The sequence below is a fragment of the Gobius niger genome (assembly GCF_951799975.1).
Source record: "Gobius niger genome assembly, chromosome: 12".
Lineage (NCBI taxonomy): Eukaryota > Metazoa > Chordata > Actinopteri > Gobiiformes > Gobiidae > Gobius > Gobius niger.
Genome location: NC_136863.1, coordinates 21,471,917 through 21,496,465, shown reverse-complemented (window position 1 = coordinate 21,496,465; position 24,549 = coordinate 21,471,917). Strand labels below are relative to the sequence as shown.

The window sequence follows — 24,549 nt, the reverse complement described above, 5'->3', positions numbered from 1 at the left end:
ATTATGCAAATTAAGCAATGTATGCAATTTGAACAGTTTATGCAATTTCTGCATTCGCTTCCTGCAATTCCGCAGTCAATCGCAATGGCGCAGCCATTGCATTTCTAGTTTATTGTGTTATTGTATTGCAAGTAGTTGAACGTTAAGCTTATTAGTTTACACAGTATTGTATAGTCACATGGGGGTGATGATTATTGAGTTACTCATTTTATGTAGAATATAAGTTTCAAGTTTCAAGTTTAATGGTTTTGTATAGCCCAATATCACAACAGAAGTCGCCTCACAGGGTTAAAATATGACAATATGACAATTAATATAGAGAGCAAGTCATCATTCAAGCAGAGCAGTCATCACATTAAAATTAACCTTATTTTTTGATGAAAACCTACTTTATAAGGTGTCCTCAAGTGACATCACTTAAGCTTCGAGTGGTTAAAACATTTGGGAAATCCCATGATCACCGCCTTTTGCTGTCTAATATTTAATCGACTAATCAAAAAATGCTAATCAGATTAAAGGATTAGCAGAATAATTGTAGCCACAAATCTGTGTCAGGGCCTCACTCGCTTTGCACATGAATCTCACTGATAAATAGTCATTTCTGAAATATGGTAATGCCTCACTAACAGCAAGAATATGTTATATGTTATGATTATGTATAAACGCCTGCAACACAAGTAAATGGCGCACTAAAAATCTTTGATTCATGAAACTCTCCCTTTCCTCTTACTCTCCAGTCGTCCGGCACCACAGTCCTGGTGGACATCGCGGTGATGGGCGAAGCTCATGGACTCATCTCTGATCTGTTAGCAGACCCCTCCCTGCCCCCAAACACCTGCTCATCTCTGAAAGCCGTGAGCAACCTGCTGACCACCCAACTCACCTTCCAACCGCTGCACCGGCCTCGCCACGCACCCCTGATCAACCCCAGTGACGCCTACACCTGCTCCGACTCGGAGGACGTGCCCGAGAAGGGGGAGAAGACCTCCATACACAAGGTAGGTCAATGGTATCCCCATGACAGGTTGCAAACGATGATGGTGCTGATGTGGAGTGTGAGTTGGCTCCTGATGCAGATAACGGATAAGAGATACAACATCTGCAAACCACTGTAGGGCGCCTCGCACTGGCCGCTAACTCACAGGAAAGGTCCAACGAAAGCCGAGACAGAGTCGCGTTGTCCACTTATCGAGGGCCAAATGATTTATACACGACGGGCTTGCGCACACATGTTAATCTTTTAGGCCATGTTTCGGCTAATGACCGCTTCCTGCGCTCTAAGCTTTTAGCATCAGCCGAAGAAGGGCTGTATTTTCATAGAACCGAGTGAAGAAAAATAGAACGCGTCTGCAGCTCGCGGCTCCGTTCTCTCTTTCATAGCCCCAGCTGTGTCAACATGACAGATGTGCACTGCCAGACAGTGTGTGGAAGAGACGCGCTCCAAGGAAGGTGGGTTTATCTCAAAGAGCAACACGTCTATGGAGCCTTGTCCCTGCATGGATCCAATTAGCCTGACAGAGTTCTTTTACAGTTCGAAGAATGTCCTCTGTGGATTTTAAAAAAGCCGCTGATGGCCTTTAAGCAAATGACACGTCTGACAGGTGTATTTTTACGTGGTCTTGGCTTTGAAAGGGAAGCTTGAGTAAACTGTCCATGGAGCGGTCAGCCTCCTGTACCTGTTACATTTGTCTCGCTGTTTAGCATGGTAAAATGTATGTTCCTTTTTTGTGTAAAGCTTTTCAGAGATCGGCACAATGTAACCCTGTCAAAAGTCACTCTTTATTTGGGACAGTGCATGTAAATGAACAAAAGAAACATGCGTGTGAACTCCACCATGTCTTCCTCTAAGTCTAGCTGGTCGCCCTATTGGACATGATTATAGTGGAAGGGTAAACTGGAGCCCCCCGGATGAACCCTTCCGCAGTATATTTGAGCTCGCAAACACTTTTGATGGTATTTGAACTATTTCTAATCTCAATTTATGTGTTTGGTTTTGCATCCACAGCAGACCACTTCCTGTGTGAACATCAGCTAGCCCTGAGCTGACTCCTATGTGACCTGAAAGAACAACAAACACTTTACAAGCCCCATGCTGTCACAACAACTGTCAACATGTATTAACAGCGTGATGCGGCCAGGGAAAAAATGATTTACTCAAACAAGTTTAACAGTAATATAGGAAATAGATCTTTGGACTGTAAAAGTTTTTTGGCTGCTGCAAGTAATCTCACCGTCGATAGGAAACACACTGATCACAAGTCGATCGTGTGACGCGCATCAACTGCCAGACAGCGCCTCACTCTCACTGATCTCTCTCACACTCGCCCAATGTTTGTGGTATTGGTATTGTCGTCACAGACCAGGTTCTTTCAGAGCAGAGAAAAACAGATCTAACCATGACAGATGTTGACAGAGACATCCCCTGCATCATTTATTTCTCTCTGGGCAGATGAAGCCAAACAACTGTCTCATCTAAGTGATGGATTTTGACACATGACTAAGTTAAGCGGTAAACACGAACTTCTCTTTGCAGGTGGAGCGCTGAGTGCTTTAATCCAAACACTCTCCCTGGACTCGTACGATACTCAGTCACCAGAGATGGACTCACACATTTTTCATCTCGTTTTTTTTAATCTGTTAAGCGTCTGAGGCGTAGTCTCCACCCGGGGCTCCTGAGAAGGATCTCCTCCACATGGACCACCACCACCTCAGCCACCGGCCTCCCCACCATCGAGCCCGGCCCAGTCAGGAGGGACCGCAGCGCCAGCATCAAGCCCTACCATGAAGCACTTACATGCAGGTACAAGCACTTTGCATGTTTCAAGCAACTATGAGCTCGAGGTGGGGAGCACGACAATGCATAGTAGCTGATGCAGTCAATGACAGTCGACCTAAAACCCCCCCAGTTCATTTGGATTCAACTTTGATTAAAGCAGAACAAAGCAGCTTGTTTACCTTACAAAAAATCCTTTCGTTAGTCCCTCTGGGGGTAACACAAGTGTTGATGGGATGATTGGGGGGTCTTTCATCTCTCCTTGATGTCTCTGGCTACAAAACCACAATTGCAACTTTACTGCCTCCGGGTCAGAGCCACCAATACACACTAATAGAATCACGAAGAAGAAGCTAAACGGCTAACGGGCAAAGCTAATTGTGGGCTAGCGGCACTTAAACTATGCTACTTCCTTTCTGATAACTGCTTACCCACCGCTATCAGAGAGACGACTGATTGGAGGGCAGCTTGAATGAAAGTGAATAATGCGGAATAGTGCAGGTTCTCATTTCACTTTACTTCCCACTAAATGTAGAGTTTTACATCATTGACTCTGTCCCACTGTGGTGTCTTCTTTGTCTGTTGTGACGGCGGTGGAAAAGGGCAGTAAGTAGATGCCATAAGGTGAGCTCCTTTGAAGCCTGCTTAAGTCTAAAACATCCGTCTTGAGCTTATGAGGCAGTTCCCACTTCCCAGCAGTGCGTCCGGGTTTTTACATCAGTGTTAGGGAGCAGTAATAGTTTGGAATAGGCTGTGTGCGTGCGTATGTGCGCAATGGGAGCCAGAGTGGAAATATGGCCCTGAGGTAAACGCATTAACCTGAATAACTAAGACACTCTCCCAGCGCATTACTGCTGCAGATAGCAGCGAATTACAGCACCACTGATTCCTATCACCTCTATGGCAGACGTATGCTTTTGTATTTTTAGCTCCATTATACGCTGTGTATAAATAGTGGAAACTTTGAGTCAGTTTCTGTGCAAAGTGCAATTCGTTTGACGATGGATGAAACAAATGGTAGAAAAATGTCACAATAATTGCAAAAAAAAACAAAACTTGTGGTTTCCATGGGATTTAAAACAATAAGCAACTTTCGACTGTTATCAAAGTACAGTTATCTAAAGGGTTCATTATCCTAAAATGTGCTCCTCTATTTATAAGAGAGTTTTATAGAGATTTATGCAAAGTACAGAGTGATGGTGTATGTTTGCTTGGGCAAAGCCAGAAGATCCAGTGGATAGAAAAGTTTATAATGGTATATAATGTTAATGCCTCTAACGCAGTTACAGCAACAAAGCACTGAAATGATTTTGTCGCCCCCTTCATGGTCTTCATTTGCAGTACGCATGCCTTGACCCATGAATTGCGAATCCTTTACTTTTTGTTTGATCGCGTGGTCATGTCAGGTCGGAGCTGCTGTTTTAACCTCAAAAGGACAAATACAGAGAAGCTCTCTTGCTTGTCACCGCACAATGAACGGCATCACTGTGAGCCTTTTATTTTACCATTAAATCACTGAAGTCTTGTATCTAGAATAAACACATCTGTTAATTTAATAGCCTGATTACAATGTGCACTCTTTGGATGTAATTTACAGTGATCAGTTCAGAGCATTCCACACGATTAGTTTGAAACTGCTGTGACGTTTTGTTTGGATAAAATTAAAACAGCGCACATTTTTTTGGGAGACATTTCCAGAAACTTAGCTGGAGATAAGTCTGGTCCTTGTGTTCTTGAATATGAATAATATTATATTTTGATGTGGTTTTATTTTGATGGCTGTTTGGGTTCCTAGGTTGAGACTATGTGGTTGTAGTTGGATTGTCCACTCTGTTAGCGTAGTGTAGGGAAGAAGCAAAATGCAGCGGCTCATGTGATAGAGCGATTGTTCTATAAATGATAGGCTGATGCTTCATTTCGGCCTTTTCTTGTGTTGTTGCACCGATTCCGCCCAGTTCATGCTCTATTGTTCTTTGGCAAGACACTCCACCCTCCTCGCATCAGTGATTGTGTGATTGTTGGGGCAGATTAGCAGCAAAGAGCAGCTGCGTTCCCAAAAGTATATTTTAACATCATCCATTTTGTTGCTTATCATCATGGATTCTCTGTTTCCAGGTTACTAGTATTGTAAATTAGTATTTAATTATAATCTATTGTGCTTGTTTGGATTGCCTTGGTTTGAAATGAAGACTTAGATCTATTCAGTGTGCTAATTATGATGTCACATGGTCTATTTACCAGCTAATAATTTGCAGATTCAGGCGAACAATAACAAAATGCTCCCTTTTCTTAAGCGATGCATTGTTATTCCACAGTAAATAGAGGCAAAAGTTTGTATTGTGATGACTAATTACACTAATTGAACGCGTACAGTGCAGATATGAGGTCCATTCATCCGTGAAGGAACGGTCTGTCAGAGTCTGTGTTGATGCTAAAGCTAATTATCAAATCCAGTCCAGTCCAAGTGCTGCTGTAAAAACATGTGGCTCCGCTTTGACAGTGAGAGGCCAAACAGGCCAATGAGTCACACGCTGCCTCAGGACAATATTTATATACTCTACTTAGTGTAAACAATCAGGCTTATGGAAAGGTGCTCTGACTTTTGTCGTACACATGCATAGAGCTGTACAATAAAACATAAAATGCAGTATTTATAGTGCACTAATGTATACCAGAGTAGCAGTCTGGGCAGCACAATTACTGAAATTGAATTTAAATCACAATTTTAAAGGTGGCAATTGGCAAAAGACTGCAATTATTTAAGTTACTCACTGCAAAGAATAGCAAAATCCTATTGCTTTCAGATTTCAACCATTTTTGTTTTGTTTTTTGTTTTGTTTGGCCCACCTATCATTCCCCTGATCATTATGCATACCGATTTGTGTGATTTAATATTTACTAATGTGTTTGAGTCAGTTGATTTTGAGAGCAATTAAACCTGAATCTTTTGCTAACAAGCAGCATGACTTCATCCACAGCTGCCATGTTGTTTACAGTAGTGAATAGCCCTGTTTGTTTGGTGTCTGGCTCCTGGACTGAGCTGTGGCTGGCTCTCTTTCTCCCTCTCTCCCCCACTCTCTCGCCCTCTCTCTCTCTCCCTCTATCCCCCACTCTCTCTCTCTCCCTCTCTCCCCACTCTCTCTCGCTCTCTCTCTCTCCCCACTCTCTCTCCCCACTCTCTCTCCCTCTCTCCCCACTCTCTCTCTCTCTCTCTCTCTCTCTCTCGTCCTCTCTCCCCCACCCTCTCACTCTCCTTCTCTCTCTCTCTCTCTCTCCCTCTATCCCCCGCTCTCTCGCCCTCTCTCTCTCTCTCCCTCTATCCCCCACTCTCTCTCCCGCTCTCCCCCACTCTCTCTCTCTCTCTCTCTCTCTCCCTCTCTCTCTCTCTTGTCCTCTCTCCCCCACCCTCTCTCTCTCACTCTCCTTCTCTCTCTCTCTCTCTCTCTCCCTCTCTCCCCCACGCTCTTGCCCTCTCTCCCTCTCCTACTCTCTCTCCCTCTCTCCCTCACTCTCTCGCCCTCTCTCTCGCTATCTCTCCTCTCTCTCCTTCTCCCTCCCTCTCTCTCCTTCTCCCTCCCTCTCTCTCTTTCTCTCTAGCTATCTCTCCCTCTCTCTCCCTCTCTCTCCCCCTCTCTTTCTCTCTCTCTCCCACTCTCTCCCTCTCTCGCACTCTCCCTCTCTCGCACTCTCCCTCCCTCTCTCTCCCTCTCTCTCCCCCTCTCTTACTCTCTCTCTCTCTCTCTCTCTCTCTCTCTCTCTCTCTCTCTCTCTCTCCCTCTCTCTCCCTCTCTCTCCCTCTCTCTCCCTCTCTCGCTAACTTTGTGTGTACTTTCTATTTGTTGTAATTTTTTGGAATTAGCGCGAGGTGTGAATGTGAACATGGAGGCATTTTTTTTTTCTGACAGACTAAATAAAGGTCTGGTTAACAATCAAAATCTCTCTAACTCTCTCTTTCTCTTTCTCTCTCTCTCTCTCTGATATTTGGGTGAATTTGTCGTCTGAACACTTTCGAACTACATTATGTACAGTGTCCTACTGCCGCTGCTTACTGTGGTCTCTCTCATCGATAAACCACCAGCCTTCCAATTGGTGACGGACAAATACTTAACCCACTGCTGCCCTACAAAGACGACTACACCGGCTGATATCATGGCACAATCTATTAGAAATCTCAACTTGAGGTTGAATAGCATTTCAAATTTCACTCCTATAGATCCCAAAGGTTCGTTTGTCCTTCTAGTGCTTATACCAGTATTGACTGCTCACTTTCTGCTTTGGACAGAGTTGACCATTTTAAGTTATATCAGGCGAGTATACAGGAGAGATGAATGCAATGGGAAAGCAGTAAAAAAAACACATGGTTTCAATTGTCTCCTCCATCGAATCAGTAAAATCTTAATTAGGACATTAGGCTTCTTGATTCCACTCGGATTTTCCATCGTGTCAGCTCTCAGTCGGGAAAGAACATCACGCGCTTCAGACCAGCATATCGAAGTTTTATCAGCTAATCAGCCACTCTCCACAAAATGTATGTTTGCTTCTTCAAGTCATCCTGTCCTTGTGCAGGAGGATTCCTGGAAGTTAAAATAATGGTTTCTGTGTTTATCAAAGCTTGGCCGCTGTCCTCCTGGGCTTTGAACCAAAAGGTAATCTGTCATCCTGCTGAAAGAGCTTGAGTGAAGAAACTGACTAAATTACAGCAAAGACGTAGACGAAGCGGCATCCAGACGTCACATGCTTTTGAAACACAGAGATATGGAGGGGTGTAATTCCCATAACTCCATGGAGCTAGATAGAGCCGTTTAGTTGGAAGTATTCGAGATACAACTTCACTATGTTTTTCTTTCATTTTTTACAATGCAGAAGTAAAAAACGATTCAAGTAAACAAGTACAGATGCGCAAAACTTTTAACCAAGTTCTTGTTTTAATGAAACGGGCCAATGGTGGTGGTCAGAGGCGTCCAGTACCTACCTGGAAAACTGTCCTTACTTCTTTTACATACAGGGGCCAGTACTCATGAGGAAGACAGACTAACTGTACTTTGGCTTTTCCTTTTTTCTGGCTGCTTTGCATTTATGAAAGCATCTGTGTTGCAGCAGAAAAGAGCCGCGCTTGACCTCGATTAACATAGTAAAACCCAGACAGAAAACACACTGGGTGGCACATGGGTCCTTGCATTGTAGGTTAAACTTTTGGAGACACAAAGCACCCTGCCTATTAATGTAACCTCACCCTAGCGTTTTACATATAGTAAATAAAAAAAAAAAGGTGGAATATGTGTGTAAGTTGATGGACAGATTCCTGAAGTGCAAATGAGCCCCGGCCGTATTTGCATTATGCCCTGACGGCTCAATGTCAGTCTGCCTGGTATTTTTGCTGCATTGGCAAAACTGCACCCTGTGAGCCCGTTCCTGCAGCTTGCAATACAAATGCACGAGTGAAAAGTGTGTGGCTGAAGTGTAAGTAAAAGTACTACTACTGCCTCTGCTAAACCACAGGCTAACCGGTCATGGTTGCTACTTGTGTTATCAGGAATGCGTGTGGAGTTACAGCAAGCCAATGGGGATTTCGAAATGCAGAACTGAAAGTATTTTGGTTCTCTCGTCCACGTTTTAATCCTTAGTAATACTGTACTATCTGTGCACCGGGCCAAGCTATCAAACCATTTGATATTCCACACCTGCTCCACATTACAGGCGGTGGGTCTGCGCTGGCTGCGAAAACACCAGCTCTTTGTGAACGGCCCGGGACCATTAGTCGGCTGTGGGTCGGGCTCCGAAGTGTTGGGGCTACAATTTATCAGACGTAGATAGACACACAACAGGCCTTTGTGCTCCCTCTGACACCGCCGCGCTCACTGCAGGCATTTCCTGTCCGTCGGCAGGTTTTACTACATTTAAGTGGAGGCATTTTAATTGGAAACACCTCCAGCCGCCGCACTGGGGAAGCACGTTGGACGCGGCGCAGAAAGCTCCCCACAGTGTCCCAAAACTACTGACGCACCAAGCAAGGCCACTCCCATAAAACAGTAAAGGAGTTGTAGTGTCAAATACACATTGTATTGCGAGAGCTAGAAAAGTTGAGGGCAGAGCTAGCAGTTTAAATGCTCAAATACCTTCTTGTATCACTTTTTTGGTTCGTTTTGTCAGACACTAAGGTTAGAGATGTTAAAGATCTTTTACCTTTACATGTTTCAGCCGCCATCTGCTGATGACGGCCTGCAGATGGCGGCTGAAACATGTAAAGGTAAAAGATCTTTAACATCTCTAACCTTAGTGTCTGACAAAACGAACCAAAAAAGTGATACTAGAACACAAGTAGACACAATGAACGTTACAAAGCAAATACCTTCTTCTTTTATGGTCTGAATATTGAAAAAGAAAGGCACCCCTGCTTTAAGTTAAGTAATCTAGGCTTCTTTACTCTTATTACTGTCACAATAAATGGAGACGGCAAATTGAAAAGTGTGCTAAGTGTTGCCAGACTTGTCACCAGTAGATATCTCACTGACCCCCTTTGCAAGTGTTACAAATAAACTTGCTCAACACTGCATGTTTCTTTTTGTGTATTGAGTAAAGACACTCCAGGCTGGTCATAAAAAGGGAAAGGGTGGGACAACTATCAATAACACATTAGAGTTGTTTTGTTTTGTTTTGTTCATCCATTCGGATCATTAAGAAGTCGTTTTGTTGTCGCAGTGACAGAGCTGCGCGAATCCCATTTGGATTTTACTTTTTAATAACTTCTGCCAACTCAAAACACATCAAAAACACAAAATAAAAACGATTCTGATCCCAGTGGTTATGCTTTTTGTTTTTTGTTGCTTTTCCCCAAAGAGTATTTCTATATCTTTGTTTGTAACGTGTGTTGTTTTTCAGCTGTGGCAGGCCGTACATCAGACTAAGCCATGGAGAAGGCTCTTTGGACAAAGGAGACAGGATACCTCGGTCAGGTGTGTGTTCAGCCAGTATTAGTTGTTAGGCAAATCAAGTGGAGAAAATTAACCTAAGCAAATATGCACTTGTTTCTTCTTTTTCGTTTGTATTGATCTGAACACTATACTTTCCTAAGTAAATCCTTTTGTTTTGTGCCCATTAGCCGGTGAGGACCAAGTGGTTGTGTCGTCCGACTATGAAAGCACCCATGAAGCCAACCACAGTGACAGCAGTGACGTAGCACAGACAGAGGAGGACACAGAGGAGGGGAAAAGCACATCTCAAAGTGTCATCCTCCACCCACTAATACCTCCAGAGGTCAGCAGGTCTACTTATCAGAGTTAGCCCGAAATATTATAAATTACATCATGTTTCCCTGTCTGCACGCGCAGGACAAACCTGTTTTGGCCCCTGAACCATTGCTAATGGAGGGTCTGGAACCGCTCATGAGCCACCTAAATAATTGGAACTTCCCCATCTTTGACATGATGGAGAGGACAAATGGGAAATGTGGACGTATCCTCAGTCAGGTGCGCACAAGACAAATTATTCTTTTTTATATACTGTAGTAGCTTCAACCACTGTCCTCATATAAATGTATTAAGTAGGAGTTGAGAAACACACTGTAGTAAGTTAATTTGCTCACTGTTTTTGGAAGCAGTCTTGGTGGGGTAAATACATAACAGCAAATTGTTGTGCCTCAGGTTTCATATCGACTCTTTGAAGACACGGGCCTGTTTGAGACCTTCAAGATCCCTGTTAAAGAATTCATGAACTACTTCCATGCCTTGGAGAATGGTTACAGAGACATACCGTGTAAGCCTCTTCCCAGTCCTACCTCTAGAGGGCAGCAATTAGCCCTCAAACTTCAGCACAAGTTCTGCTGTCAGTGTTGAGCAGGAGGCGTTTAATTGATTGACTGCCGAATCTTTCCTTTCTTTCCTTGGTTTTGGTTTCTTTATTATTATATCTTTGTCCAGATTTCATATGTGCTTCACAGCTTTCATAGTTTCAGCAATTTCCTCAAAATTATACCTCAAAACGTTCCGCATGTTTGGGAGAATGATTCTATTACTTTTGGGAATTCTGCAATTTACGGATTTTCCGCAATCAACCGGAATTCGATTGGTTTTCAGCCTTTTTCCCCCGCATTTTCTGCAATTGCTGTAATTTGTCCATGTTCGGCTTCCACAACTTGTCCGTATTCAGGAAAATTCCACTTTCTGCAGTTTTCCAGGTTTTCTTTTCTACCAAATTGAGTATTCTGCCCATTCATTGGTATGGGGAATTCTGCACATTCATTTTAATAGTACTTGAGCCATTGAGCCATTTCTGCAGCTTCTGCAATTTCAGCAGTTTAGTGGATTCAACAGTTTAACCAGTTTATGGAATTTAAGAAGTTTATGCAATTTCAGCATTTGCAGCTGCAAATTCCACAGTCAATCATTGTAAAGTTTCTAGTTCAGTTTTGCCTAATAAAAGCATGGTTTAGTCATTGTGTTATCCTGGTTCCAACCCAATAGGGTTCTGGTTTATACATGGTTTAACTGTGACCTTTAATCATTGTTATTTTTTGTTTAGTCCTAGATTATTTGTCTGTTATTATTGCAAGGTATTTTTTTTTTACTATTTGATCTTGATATAGAACCACTCATATAGTACATGATGAGATACACTAGCCAACACTGCCCTCTAGTGGAAGACAGACAGAACTGTAACATTCGGGTGTCATTATTCTCTTTGCAGACCACAACAGGGTGCACGCCACAGACGTGCTTCACGCGGTTTGGTACCTCACCACTCAGCCTGTGCCTGGTCTGCCCAGCCTCCTCAATGACCATGGGTCTGCCAGTGACTCAGGTATTGGCTCAAATTCATGCACTGATTTAGTTGTCCACTTGGGGGTGGTGTTGGGTCTATTATGCGATGCAACTATGTACTGTAACATGTATAACAAACGCCTTATCATAGCTTTTCAGGGCCTGTAAGTGGGGAAGATTTCTTTGTGTCATTTAAGCTTTTCATTGTTGCCAGGTCTTGCTATGTGCCCTGGCCCTTATATTGATACAGATCATCAAACCTGAGTGTTATCCTTCTCTCTTTCTTGTTCTTATCTTGACTCAAGCTTTAGAGTCAAGATAAGAGCTTTTGGAGTAATTCTATTCTATTTGAAGTCTAGAACAGCATGAAATTGTGAGCAGATTAGACTTCCGTATTTCCATAACCTCATTTGTGTGCCAGTTTGGGCCATGCTTTTGATCCACATATAAGTGGATTTGCCTGTTCAAATGTGGCTTTCTGCTATGTATGCACTTTTCTATTTGCATATACTGTGTCATAAATATGTTGGAAACTCCATATACAATAACCTGTGTAAAGTGTTCTCTAATCCCTAATCTCTCCGTTGACTTTGTCTCACTTTCTGCCCCGGGGCAGACTCTGACAGTGGGATAACACACAGTCACATGGGCTACCTGGTGTCCAAGACCTACACTGTTTCAGAGGATGGTTATGGCTGTTTGTCCGGCCTCATACCGGCCCTGGAGCTCATGGCCCTCTATGTGGCAGCAGCAATGCACGACTACGACCATCCAGGCAGGACCAATGCTTTTCTCGTAGCCACCAGTGCTCCTCAGGTAGTGACAACACAGCGCTCTTCATGTACTCAGAACACAAGTACACCACACCACCATGATTACAATGGCTTTAAATGTCAGGCCTCACATAATGAACAGACAGGGGAGGTGAGTAACAAAACAAATCCACTTAAGACAATATGTGTCAAAGGTCAGTATCGGCCTAGAGACGGAATTTGTCATTTGATCATAATGTTGCGATCAATTTGAGTTCTTACTTTGTCAATTTGCACTCAAAAATGAATTGTTTAGTCAATTTACAGGCTATTCAAACTCATCCGACTAACAGATATGAACCCTTCAGCTGCAGTGTATAAAGCCTGTGTGTGTGTGTGTGTTTCCAGGCAGTCCTCTATAATGACCGCTCGGTGCTGGAGAACCACCACGCCGCCTCGGCCTGGAACCTGTTTCTGTCTCGGCCCGAGTTCAACTTCCTGCTCAACCTGGACCATGTGGAGTTCAAACGCTTCAGGTTCCTGGTCATCGAAGCCATCCTCGCCACTGACTTGAAGAAACACTTTGACTTCCTTGCCGAATTCAACGCCAAGGTACAGAACAAAGAACAAAGTCAAGAAACAGAAGTTAGGAACTTAAGGTGGGATCCAGATGTTTACATACATTATATGAAAAGACACATATGCATGTTTTTCTCACTGTCTGACATGAAACTAGAATTAACTTTTACTTTTTTAGGTCAATTAGAATTTTAAGAAATATTTGTATTTGCTAAATGCCAGAAGAATGAGAATGATGCTGCCACCCCCGTATTTCACAGTTAGGATGATGTTCTCCTCCAAACCTGATGATTGAAACTATTCAATGTCTCCAAAAATTCCAAAAAGTATCATGTGCATTTGAAAACTCCATTCTGGCTTTTTTACCCATATGTCTTCTTTTGGAGTAAGGCCTTCTTCCTGGCACAGTACTTGTTTCACTGTGGACAATAACAAACTCTTACCAGTTTCAGCCAGCGTCTTCACCAGGTCTTTTGTATTTGTTCTTGGGTTAATATTGACATTTCAGAAAAAAACAACACGTTCATCTCTGGGACACAGAACCCGCCTTCTTTTTTATCTGTATGATGACTGGACATTTCCATCATTGTTTTAATGAATGTACCTGGCACCTTCAAGTGTCCTGAAATTACACCCAAGGATGAACCAGACTTGTGCTTCCAAGGCTATGACATCGTCGTCTGGGCTTTCCTAAATTGTTTAAAGGTTTAGTAATCTTAGTGTATGTAAATGTAATTTGGTTTCATGTCGGACACTGAGGGGAAAAAAGCTTATGTGTCTTTATGTAGTTCATGTAAATGTTCCCGCTGTATGTAAATACAAAGAATATAATCTGCTATCTAATCTAATTATACCAGTGATCGAAACAGAATCACTCACTAAAAAACTGGACTAATCTATGGTAAGATCAGGATGTAACTTGGGACTAAATCAGATAACTACATGTAGCAGTTGAAAGTGCCTGCCATAGTACCAAACACACATTTTGTTAATGATCTCCAGAATGTGTAACTGAATATTGAAATCGAGTCAAGTTATGCTCATGATCGGTTCTTACAGTCTTTTCTGAGCATTGGCACAGACTTATGTAAAACGTTCTTCTGTGAAGCACCACCACACGCTGCCTGCAATGTGCTGCCCTTCATAAGATAAAAGTGTAGATGTAGAATCAGTTCTATCTGTATTTATCTACGACTTCTATGACCTCTTTTCAAGTCTAAAGCACATAAAAGGGGTTATTTGATTCATGAATTTAAACTTACTGTTCAATATTACATTTCTGCCACCTTAGCACACTTGGGAGTTTTAAAGGGGGGGTATTATGCAAAATCGACTTTTTCAAGCTTTACATCATGTTATTATGTCATTCCCTCATTAAAAACATGCCTGAAGTGTTGCCTTGGCACATTCACGTATTTTTGAGTAATCTGTAAAAACTCTGATGGCAGCCATTTTAGGGATAGGTTTGCCTGAGTCCTCCTAGGAACGCCCCCACCTCCTGGAGACGCCTCCGAGCTTTCGTCACCAGCCGAGTAACCAACCACTGCTCCTCAGCAGAACCCCCTCCCCACTGATGCCACAGACAGCGTGTGGAGGGGGCGTGTCGGAAAGGGTCAGAGGTTCTTAAAGAGACAGAGGCCTATTTCAAGACATTTGCTACAGCCATTTTGAAAGAGCAATTTTATACAAGGCAGTTATTCTAATTTACTGCATTTACAGACCAACAGAAGGTTTCGTCATCATTGTAGTGTGATATAGACTGGTGCTATGTGATTGAAAAAAGCATAATACCCCCTCTTTAAAGGTTGTTAATATCAATGATTACTAAACATTTTCTTTTTACATTTCAAATTACAGGGATTCATCTGGTTACTTTACGCTTCAGTTTTAGTCATTTTACCTGCAGTTGGAATGGGCCTCATCATCGGCCTTCACGCCACACTTGTGCCCTTGGCTGTTGCAGGCGACACTGCCATCATGTCCATGCCCTTACTCATGGCACATCAACTTGACCAAAATGTATCGAGCTGCCTAGTATCCCACCGAGTAAAAGATGTCAAATGATGATTGGTTCTTGTTTGTCTGTCTTTCAGAGATCATTTAGCTGATGATTTTATGCCTCTGCTGGTGTCCACAGGTGGGCGACGACCCCTCCACCGGGATCGATTGGTCCAATGAGAACGACCGGCTGCTGGTGTGCCAGATGTGCATCAAACTGGCAGACATCAACGGGCCGCTGAAGTGCAAGGACCTGCACCTGCAGTGGACAGAGGGCATCGTCAACGAGTTTTATGAACAGGTACTAACACTAAACATGATCTGCATAATGCCTGTGATGTAGTGACGGCGACCAGACCAGTACTAACTGACATTATTCATGTACGTATGTGAGGAAAGTTTTGAAGTACCTTTGTTTCCCAGAGTAGCTTTATCACATAGTTTTTAATTCCACTTGAATAGTAGTTCTTACTTATAAGAACAGAGTGACAAAGACACATTTTATTCATTTAATTTAACCTGTTTTCTTGTATGTTATCTTCAGAATTTTCTTTTTTTATTGTGTATTCTTTGTAAAAAATATATTTTATGTTTTGTCTGTCCTATTACATCAACACTGAAACGTGCATTTTCCACTCAGCAGGTCCTCTGTACAATGCAGGATTTTCAGCAAGAACTTACAGGAGTGATAATTTTGATGACAACTTAACCTTGAGTAAAATTCCTTTAAAGTTATGTAACTGTTAACTGAGTACGTACTTTGGCGACTCTATACTCACCTGTGATCACTAGTAAAAGAGATGAGAGGTTTAATACACTAACACTTTGGTCAGTTTGCATCCAAGTGGAAAACTGAGACACAAGTGGAAAACATGAATAAAAGGCAAATGTAATTCTTCTCTTGGTCACATCCAGAGCCATGATGCGAGATCAGGGCAGCACTTCCTTTGTCCTCAGTTGTTTGTAGCGTTGGTATTGTGACCCTATTTCATGTTGAGCTCCCATAAATACTTTACTCTGGCATTTAAGCCCCGACCCTTGTGAACTTTGTTACAATTTCCCCAGCGGCTCTAAATGTGCGTCTAATCTCTGTTAATTGCCTCTGCGTCCAGCACACCTCACATTCGAGCCTCTGTGTTACTCCATCACATTGACACAAAACAGGAAAAGGGGAAAACAGGTAAACAGACAATTTTGTGACGCACGCAGGGAGCCAGGGCAACTGTCAGGTAAAGGGAAACTGCATATGATCAAGCTGACAGCCTATGGCCACTTCTCTAATAACCTTGTGCTAAGCATGTGTGTGAACCGGTAAACCAACAACCTCGCTGAGAAGAGCTACAATGAGAAACACATTTTTATAAGGCTTTCTTGAATGGCATTATGCTGTATATAGGATCAGATGATCTTTTCCAGATGACAATGGAAATACAGCACAGTATGCTCCTACACCAACTGTTGTGTCATTGAGCATTACACTTGGCCTTGCCTGTGTGAATGTAGTTAGTGAGTGAGTGAATGGACGGACTGGCAGCCTCACCTCTCACTCTCTCAAGTATAGAGTAAATGAATAATGTCTCCAGTGTGTCACTTTGAAGAACTTGTCACCTCAAGATCATTAAAGCACAATATAACTGAATTTAAGTGCTTTTAGAACTGAGTGAGTATTAAAGGAATAGGGCACCGTTTTTACATACTGAGATATGTTCTTACCTTAGCTTTGACGAGTTCTTTAGAACCTGTCTGGTCTTCCCCCGTGCCCTCAATCACGTAGACACAGCGCAGACGGCGTTAGCATTTAGCCTCTCCCTCTCTCCTCTATAGCTCCAAAACAGGTCAAGACAGAAGCTACCAAGCTCTTCCACGTTTTCCCTATTTAAATATGGTTACGTGAAGTGTTACACTACAAAGTATAATTACACAAAATTAAACAATGTGGATTCTCTAAGCGGATAAAAGGGGGAACTATATTGTAAGGCGTGATAATACCAGGAGTAGTTCGAAATCCGCGCAGTAATCTTCACTTTACTGCGCAGTAATCTTCACTTCACTGCGCAGTAATCTTCACTTTACTGTGCAGTAATCTTCACTGCGCAGTAATCTTCACTTTACTGTGCAGTAATCTTCACTTTACTGCGCAGTAATCTTCACTTTACTGTGCGGATGCCAAATTACTCCTGGTATTATTACGCCTTACATTATAGTCCCCCCTTTTATCCGCTTAGAAAATCCACATTGTTTAATTTTGTGTAATTATACTTTGTAGTGGAACACTTCACGTAACCATATTTAAATAGGGAAAACGTGGAAGAGCTTGGTAGCTTCTATCTTGACCTGTTTTGGAGCTATAGAGGAGAGAGAGAGAGAGGCTAAATGCTAACGCTGTCTGTGCTGTGTTTACGTGACTGAAGGCACGGGTGAAGACCAGACAGGTCCTAAAGAACTCGTCAAAGCTAAGGCAAGAACATATCTCAGTATGTAAAAACGGTGGCCTATTCCTTTAATATACTGTAGCTGAATCTAGAGGGAATATCGGAAAAAAAATACAGTAATTTACTTAATGTGCTCAACGATTGAAGGATTCTCAAGAAATTTTCAATTTTGAAATCACTGTTGTGCCATTTTTTTTATTTTTTAAATAATTTACTGTATAAATAAAAACAACATTGATCTTACTAAGTATCACTCTAATTGGGAGATTATGTTGGACATCATTTGCTGGAAGCCAATCTATTCTAATGGGGATGGCTGTGGGGTCAGTTTCCAAGGCAACCGGGAAACCTTGCTACACTTATCTTGAAGAGGAAAAAAAGTGCTACCTTCATAAGTGTCTTTCAGTGTGTTCTGTACAGTATGTGCCTCTGCAAAGTACAGTAAACGTTTCGAGGACAAACCCCCTGACCCGGTCCAGCTGCTTTTATTTATTTAGACCCGGCGCCCTTTGATGAGAAACATATGATAGTAGCGGCTAATCACAACCCGCTGTGGCAGCGCGACCGACAAACCAATGAGAATGTTGAGCGCAGGAGCGTATTCCCAGGCTGTGTGATCTGTCTACGGGGATGTAAAGTGATGCTGATAATTGCCTCCGTGGAGCAGGTGTAAAGCCATTGATTTGCACCTGTCGCTGAATGCTAACAGAGACTACATGTGAATGTGAACTCTAACTAGTACTGAATATATGTTAAGTTTTTATCAATACTCGTACTTCAACAATACACTATTGGTGCCTTTTAATGTACCCCTTCCTAACTCTTAACATATGGTTATACTACATGAACACAGAAGTATGTTAACTCAAATTAGATGTACTGCATGTACAGTGGCATCAGCCAGTATATGTTTATTGATAGGATCCCTATAGCACAGCAGGACTGTCGCTATTCTTCCTGCGGTCCGCATATAAAAAATATCACAATATATCATCAATACATTCTTGGAATTATACAACAATTATGTATCAAACCTCAAGCCATAGTTAATATATCTTCAGTTCAGTTCAGTTTTACTCAATAGAAATGATTTTAATGCTGATTTAAATGTTTTTTTGTTTACAACCAGAGTAGTTAGCACTGTTGCTGTGGCGTGTCAGATAGCCGTGTTTATCATTGCTAAATTCATAGTCCTCTAATTCTTATGTTATAATTACGTCTAATGCAGCAAATGTTCACTACCTACTTTTTTAATGTCCGTTGTTCATGTAATATTACCCTGTGCAGAATTTTACCAATAGATAATAAATGTATATACTTTTATTTTTGAATAGACTGCTATTTAAAATATAATAAAAATAAAGCAATTAAATTAAATTGATTGAAAGAAGATTTTCTGAAGCCACTTAACACCGACCATAACTTTAAATATCAAGGTAATATGTCCAGCTACACAACTTAGGGGGTCATTTATCAAAGCAGGTGCTCAAAGCAGGTGCAAAAATAAAATCTGATAATTTGTGGGCACGTTGCAGTTAATTTACCATTTGGTGTTGCCTGTTTTACAGTATCAGTATCAAATTTGGATTTCAATACTTTACAGAAGTAAGCGTCGAATATAAGACTGTAGTAAAGAGCCACCTAGCATAAATGTGCCATTACATTTGGGCATTTTCAAGTACAATCAAAACTGACAGAATGTTGTGTATTTCCCCTCAGGGTGACGAGGAGTCCAGTCTGGGCCTGCCCATCAGCCCCTTCATGGACCGAGCCAAACCTCAGCTGGCCAAACTGCAGGAGTCCTTCATCACTCACATTGTGGGTCCCCTGTGCCACTCGTATGACTCCGCCAGTCTGATGCCGGGGCGGTGGGTGGAACCCTGTCCCGAGGAAGAGGAGCCCGAGAATGAAGAAGAGGAAGAGGAGGACACGGCAGAGGAAGACACATCCACCAGCTCCGAAATATCACGTGAGAAACAGCTCACATTATACAGCAAAAGACGTAATTGTGTTTTTCTCATAAGAAAATGTATTTGCAGTGAGTAAAAACCAAGCAACAAAGGAAAGGTTCTCCCATCCAACGTTCCACATGGACGTCCTCTTACGTATAAACCAGAGAAGGGCAAACTAATGTGGTCTGTCTAGTCCGTCCATCTGGTCTGCAAACCTCACCAAACCCCAAAAGCATTGGCTAAAGTTAGTGAACAACAATAACAAGATTCTCACTGACATGGGGGAGCATAATGCATAATTGCTGCTATTTTGTTGACATTTTTGTATGCATTTAGGTTAACTAGGACATCACCACAACCTCATCATATCAGGTTTTTTGAGAAATGTTGAGTGAATTGATGAATAGAATTTGAGGAGCAGTTTACATGCAATGATTGGCTGTGGCAGAGGGCTGGCTGCTATGGTGATGGGAGCTGAGACTTGGGATAAAGCCCAGTGTAGATAGATGTTCCAGGTTGAGTTCACGCTTTAGCTACATACTGTAATGAATAATCTCCTTAGAATGTTGTAATGTCACTCAATCTATTCAGCTCAGTCATGTTTTTCTCTCCTTTTATATTTCCTCCTTCTGTTTCTGCTCCTCCAAATGTTGCCTACAGTAACAGTGCGATTGCTTCTTTGTTTCTCTCTTACAGAGAAAGCCGTCCCGAAGAAGCGAAGGAAAGCCTTTTGTCAAATCACACAACACCTGCTGGAGAACCACGAGATGTGGAAAAAGGTGATCGCAGAGGAGACGTTGAAACAGGGCCAGGGGACTGAGTCTGGCCATCGCAACAGTGTGGCCGAGCCCATTCTGGCGATTCACGAGGAAGACGAGGAGCCGGGCAGCCGCGAGGAGCTTGTAGAGGGGGAGGAGCCCGAGGTGACTGTGGACGAACCTGATTGGTCGAGACAAGAGGAAGTGGAAGAATGAGAGAGAATCATGGGAGATGAAGTATTTTTAATCAACGGACTCCTGTTGTTGCCAGCAAATCACTTAGACACAACACTGTAGATGTTTGGGATAAGTGTGCCTACTGCACTAATAACAGGGTGGTACATTTTGATATGACCAATTTTATTATATTCCAGTTCTGGCAACACCAAACTCTAAAGGAACTTTCCTGATTGCAATATACCTGTTTGGGATACAGACTTTTTTTTGCTACTGTTCAAGGGACCTCAATCCAATACGGAGACACATGCAGGACTGCAGAGTTTTGCTGCCAATTTATACCTGATTATTTTCTGAATGCAATGCTATATAAACACACTACACTTATTTGTACTTGTGTTTCGAGTTCACGAGGTTTTGTGGTCTCACGCGCACCACATTATGATTATTTTACCTGCACGGATGAAAAGTGAGTCTTGCATTTAGGGAGCATTGGTCGATGTGTTTTCTTTAAGTCTTTCCTTAAGTATTCAACCCCTATGGTTTCCTTGAGGTGATTTCCATGCTTAGAACATCAGTGGGCATCTGTCGCCATTATTTAAAATTTTAGCCCTCAATTAAGAATATAGATCAATTCATACAAACGAAAAGGCAGAGCTTTTAAAGACTGTCGTGGGTTGGTAACTTCTTTTTCTACTTATTCAAGAACACGCACCTTCTAACTAACTATTGACTTAATTATACTCAGGAATCCATCCTATTGTTTTAATTAAGCCAACGCGATGCACCAAAAAACATCTGTGGTATGTAATTCCCCAGCTCTATATCGGTGATTACAGAATGACATATGGCCAACATCTTTTCGCAGGTGCACCTCAGGGGGACAATCATTATGAAAAATCAGTCTTATATACTGTATGCTTTCATCATCTTCCTTCCTTTATTTCCTTTGAGAATCACGCCACTTCGAGCCTTAGGCAGAGTGCACCCTGGACAGTAGCCAGCCTGTTCCAATGCTTATACACAGGACATGGACAGAAATGACCAGTCGCCCCTAAAAGAAGCCTCGATGACAAGCTGAGGACACGCAAAACTTAATAACAATGCCATTTTTCCAACACATACTTTGAGACTGGATTTGGAGAACACTGAGAGGAGAAATGGATGGACATTTACAAAGCGAGGCCCTATGTCAAAAATCCTGAAAGAATTGTCCCAGAGTTTATTCTTGACAAATTTAACGTTTGCATCACAAAGTACCAAAATCTGCTCCGTTAAAGTTAATTCAATTATCGGCTCCGTCTATGTTCATTCAATTAAGCAACTCGCCAGTTTTCTTCCTCATTGTTATACTTTTGTATAATATGTTTCTTATTCAATGCTGTTAAAGATTACACGTTCAGCGTTATCCTCTACACTTGAATGATAATGCTCTTCCATCTTCCATGCAGCAGGAGTAGAAGAGCAAATGATTAGACAGAAATAGACCCTTTGAGAATGGCGAATATTGAACGTAATTTTCTTTTTTTCATTCAGTCCTCTGTTGCCATAGGGTGACTCATTAGACCCCATTTGCACATGAGACCACTTGAACATTAGGCCACATTCTTCTGATCTCAGAGAAGCTTAGTGGTTTTTTTTTAAATTTCATTTTACTATTCACAATACTGGACAATGGTTAATGGTGTCTGAACAAACATACACCACGCATATGTTGTTTTGCAGCCATCCATTTCTCCTCTCAATGTTCTCCAAAGGGGCTCTCACACAATCAGTAAGCCCCAATTTTTCAGACCTCTGTCATTATATCAGAACATTCATGTTGTAAATTCCATTCATTGCCCACGTGAAAAGATGCAGCCTCTGTTTAAGATTTTGGGTCGATTTTCTCGCAGACTTGCAAGACTTTCGCGCTGATGGGGGAGCTCGGTGAAATCTTCAGCTTCATACCTGGTGCAGTAAGTGGGCTGGACAGGGGCTGGACAGGGGAGTCTGTCCAGCACTGCGTGTAGCTCACCTCGCCGCAGCCGACCCCTTTTTTCCTTAAGCAATACCCTCAGGCTGCTGGCGAAAGCACTGTTGAATATATGCAAGATATATGCAAGATTGAGCAATGCTATTGTTGTGCCAGGCGGAAGATCAGGCCTTAGTGTGGATTTCTTTTAAAGGGGGTGTTATTCTTATTTGCAGGTTTTGGGGAATAATCCCAAATACATCTTTATCGCTATTTCACACTTTGTTGGTTAGAAAATCCCCTCTCAGGCCCCTCCCCTTGCTCCCCTTTGCTGCGCAACTGCTTCAGTAAAGATAAAACAGAGTTAGTGCAGCTCCTGTGGCTTTAGTGAACGATGGTGAGTGTTTTTAATTTGTCTTGAAAGGATTAAAACAGCATGAGATCGAGAGGTGAGGAATACGTAGGACCTTCGGAGGAGCAGTGTGGGAAAAGGAGGAGCTTTTTGGGAGATGTTGCCGTGATGCAAAGAATAACCACTGGAGATGATTCAAAGATTACTCAAAGATTCTTGAGTGGGTCAAAACACAACTCCAGGTAAACATAAAAAAAAATAATAATAGAAAAAGTTGATTTCGCATTAACCATCCTTTAAGAGTAAAAATTATAATCAGAACTTTTTCATTACGTGGCTTTAACACAGTGACTATTGGCAGTTAAAGCTATTATTGACAGTTTGGCTATTTTTTTTTTACCGTACATCCAAACAACAACAATTACCGCTATCTCTGTGCTTTTAATTACCTTTGAAGCAATAATTATGATTAATTCCCCTATATTTCATGTGCAATACAAGGGAAGTGTATTGTTGTTAAGTGAGTTGAGGGCTGGCATTGCATAGAATTGATGTTTTTATTTTTCAGGTATCCATTAGTGCAGCACAAGGACGTTTTTGACACTGTCCAAACCCTGTTCAGCAAGAAAATGGTGGAAAGTGGTGGAAAGAAAACAAACGCAGGTTTTTGCTCACAGAAATAATCTCTCTTTCCTCATTTTGCATTCTTGCAGACGATCACTTGAAGGTTAGGGCTAAATCTTGATTTAGGCATAAAGCAAACAATTAGACAAGAGTCCTTAAATTGTCTTCTGTAATTGTTGCAGGCATTTTGTCTCGTATCCAAGAAGCTTCATCAGTGACTATTATATACCTTGTAAATCCATCTTGATTCTTAAAATCTACTCTCAACTTGTTCAAACAGGACTGGTCTATAACCGGCCTGTTGGATGAAGGTTCTTGAGTCATCTTGACTTCACTCTGTGGTTGGAGTGTAGGACGTTTCACCTCTCATCCAGAAGGCTTTGTCGGTTTCCAGCTCTCACGTGGACTCGATGGATTGGATGAAAGGTGAAACATCCTACACTTCAACTACACAGTACATAAGATGACTTAAGAATGGACAACTCCTGTACGACCTGTTTCCAAAAAACAAATCTTCACTGAAAAAGTTTCTTGAATGAGAAACACTTAAACTACCAAGTACAGATGATGGCGCAATCATTTTTTCCACCAGATTCAGCTTTGTCATCTAGTAGTGTAAATACCGATTAAAGTTGGGGAACCTACTATACGTTAACTTTCATTTGCCCACTCATTAATCGTGATTCTCATGTGTGGGCAAATGACTCAATCGATGCAGCAGGGAAATCTTATATTTGTGCATTTTTCTCTTAGCGCTTCCTCTTTCATGTGAGATTTTCCACAGGCAGCCCAAGTGTGAGATTCATCACAATATCCAGAAAAACAATGACCATGTACTCTGGCTCTCACAACAGCACTATGAGTTTTGATAGTGTATTTTTATGTTTAGCTTGGTTGGAGTTGCCATACACATGCACACTTATAACCTAATTGTATCGGAACCAAACAAGCTTTATGATCATGTAAAACAAAAAGGAGAATATTTTTATATAGCTGACACATGACAAAATGCATTGCTATCTTCTCACTTGTACTTTGCACTTGTACCACATGAAAAAGCTCCAACATGAAGTTCAAACATTTGGTAAACCAACGGCATTGATTCTCGCAGGTTCTATTTTGTGCATTATACATAAAGCTGTACAGTAAAGAAATGTTAAACTTCAAAAAAACTCTTTGAAATATACATTATTTATTTTTACCATTTTGTAATTTAGACACAATACTGTAGCTCCAATATTGCCAGACTTTCTGGAAGTGCCTATTGGTATTATGTATGATAACAGTGAATTTATTTGAAGATCAGTAGACGTTGTCACAAACTTAACTATGTGGATGTTGTAATGTGAATACATTGAATTCCATAACATTTCTCTGGTGTCCATCTTTTTACTTTCTCACAAAGACGCTGTACTTTTCATGTCCGCAGACAAGCGTAACAT

At 41.8% G+C, this 24,549-nt stretch overlaps 1 protein-coding gene across 1 annotated transcript in view; it reads left to right on the top strand.

The window, feature by feature from the left end:
- The window catches only part of LOC306971608 (cGMP-inhibited 3',5'-cyclic phosphodiesterase 3A-like), a 75,023-nt gene extending 53,788 nt beyond the window's left edge, over positions 1 to 21,235 (top strand). The window contains exons 3-14 of the mRNA XM_079567941.1: positions 738 to 998; positions 2,643 to 2,800; positions 9,653 to 9,726; positions 9,873 to 10,027; positions 10,102 to 10,239; positions 10,414 to 10,525; positions 11,456 to 11,569; positions 12,146 to 12,345; positions 12,690 to 12,893; positions 14,998 to 15,159; positions 19,010 to 19,259; positions 19,939 to 21,235. Coding sequence (XP_079424067.1) covers positions 738 to 998; positions 2,643 to 2,800; positions 9,653 to 9,726; positions 9,873 to 10,027; positions 10,102 to 10,239; positions 10,414 to 10,525; positions 11,456 to 11,569; positions 12,146 to 12,345; positions 12,690 to 12,893; positions 14,998 to 15,159; positions 19,010 to 19,259; positions 19,939 to 20,216 — 2,106 coding nt within the window. The 3' untranslated portion in view covers positions 20,217 to 21,235. The remainder of the gene's footprint in view (positions 1 to 737; positions 999 to 2,642; positions 2,801 to 9,652; positions 9,727 to 9,872; positions 10,028 to 10,101; positions 10,240 to 10,413; positions 10,526 to 11,455; positions 11,570 to 12,145; positions 12,346 to 12,689; positions 12,894 to 14,997; positions 15,160 to 19,009; positions 19,260 to 19,938) is intronic.
- Positions 21,236 to 24,549: the final 3,314 nt, after the last annotated feature.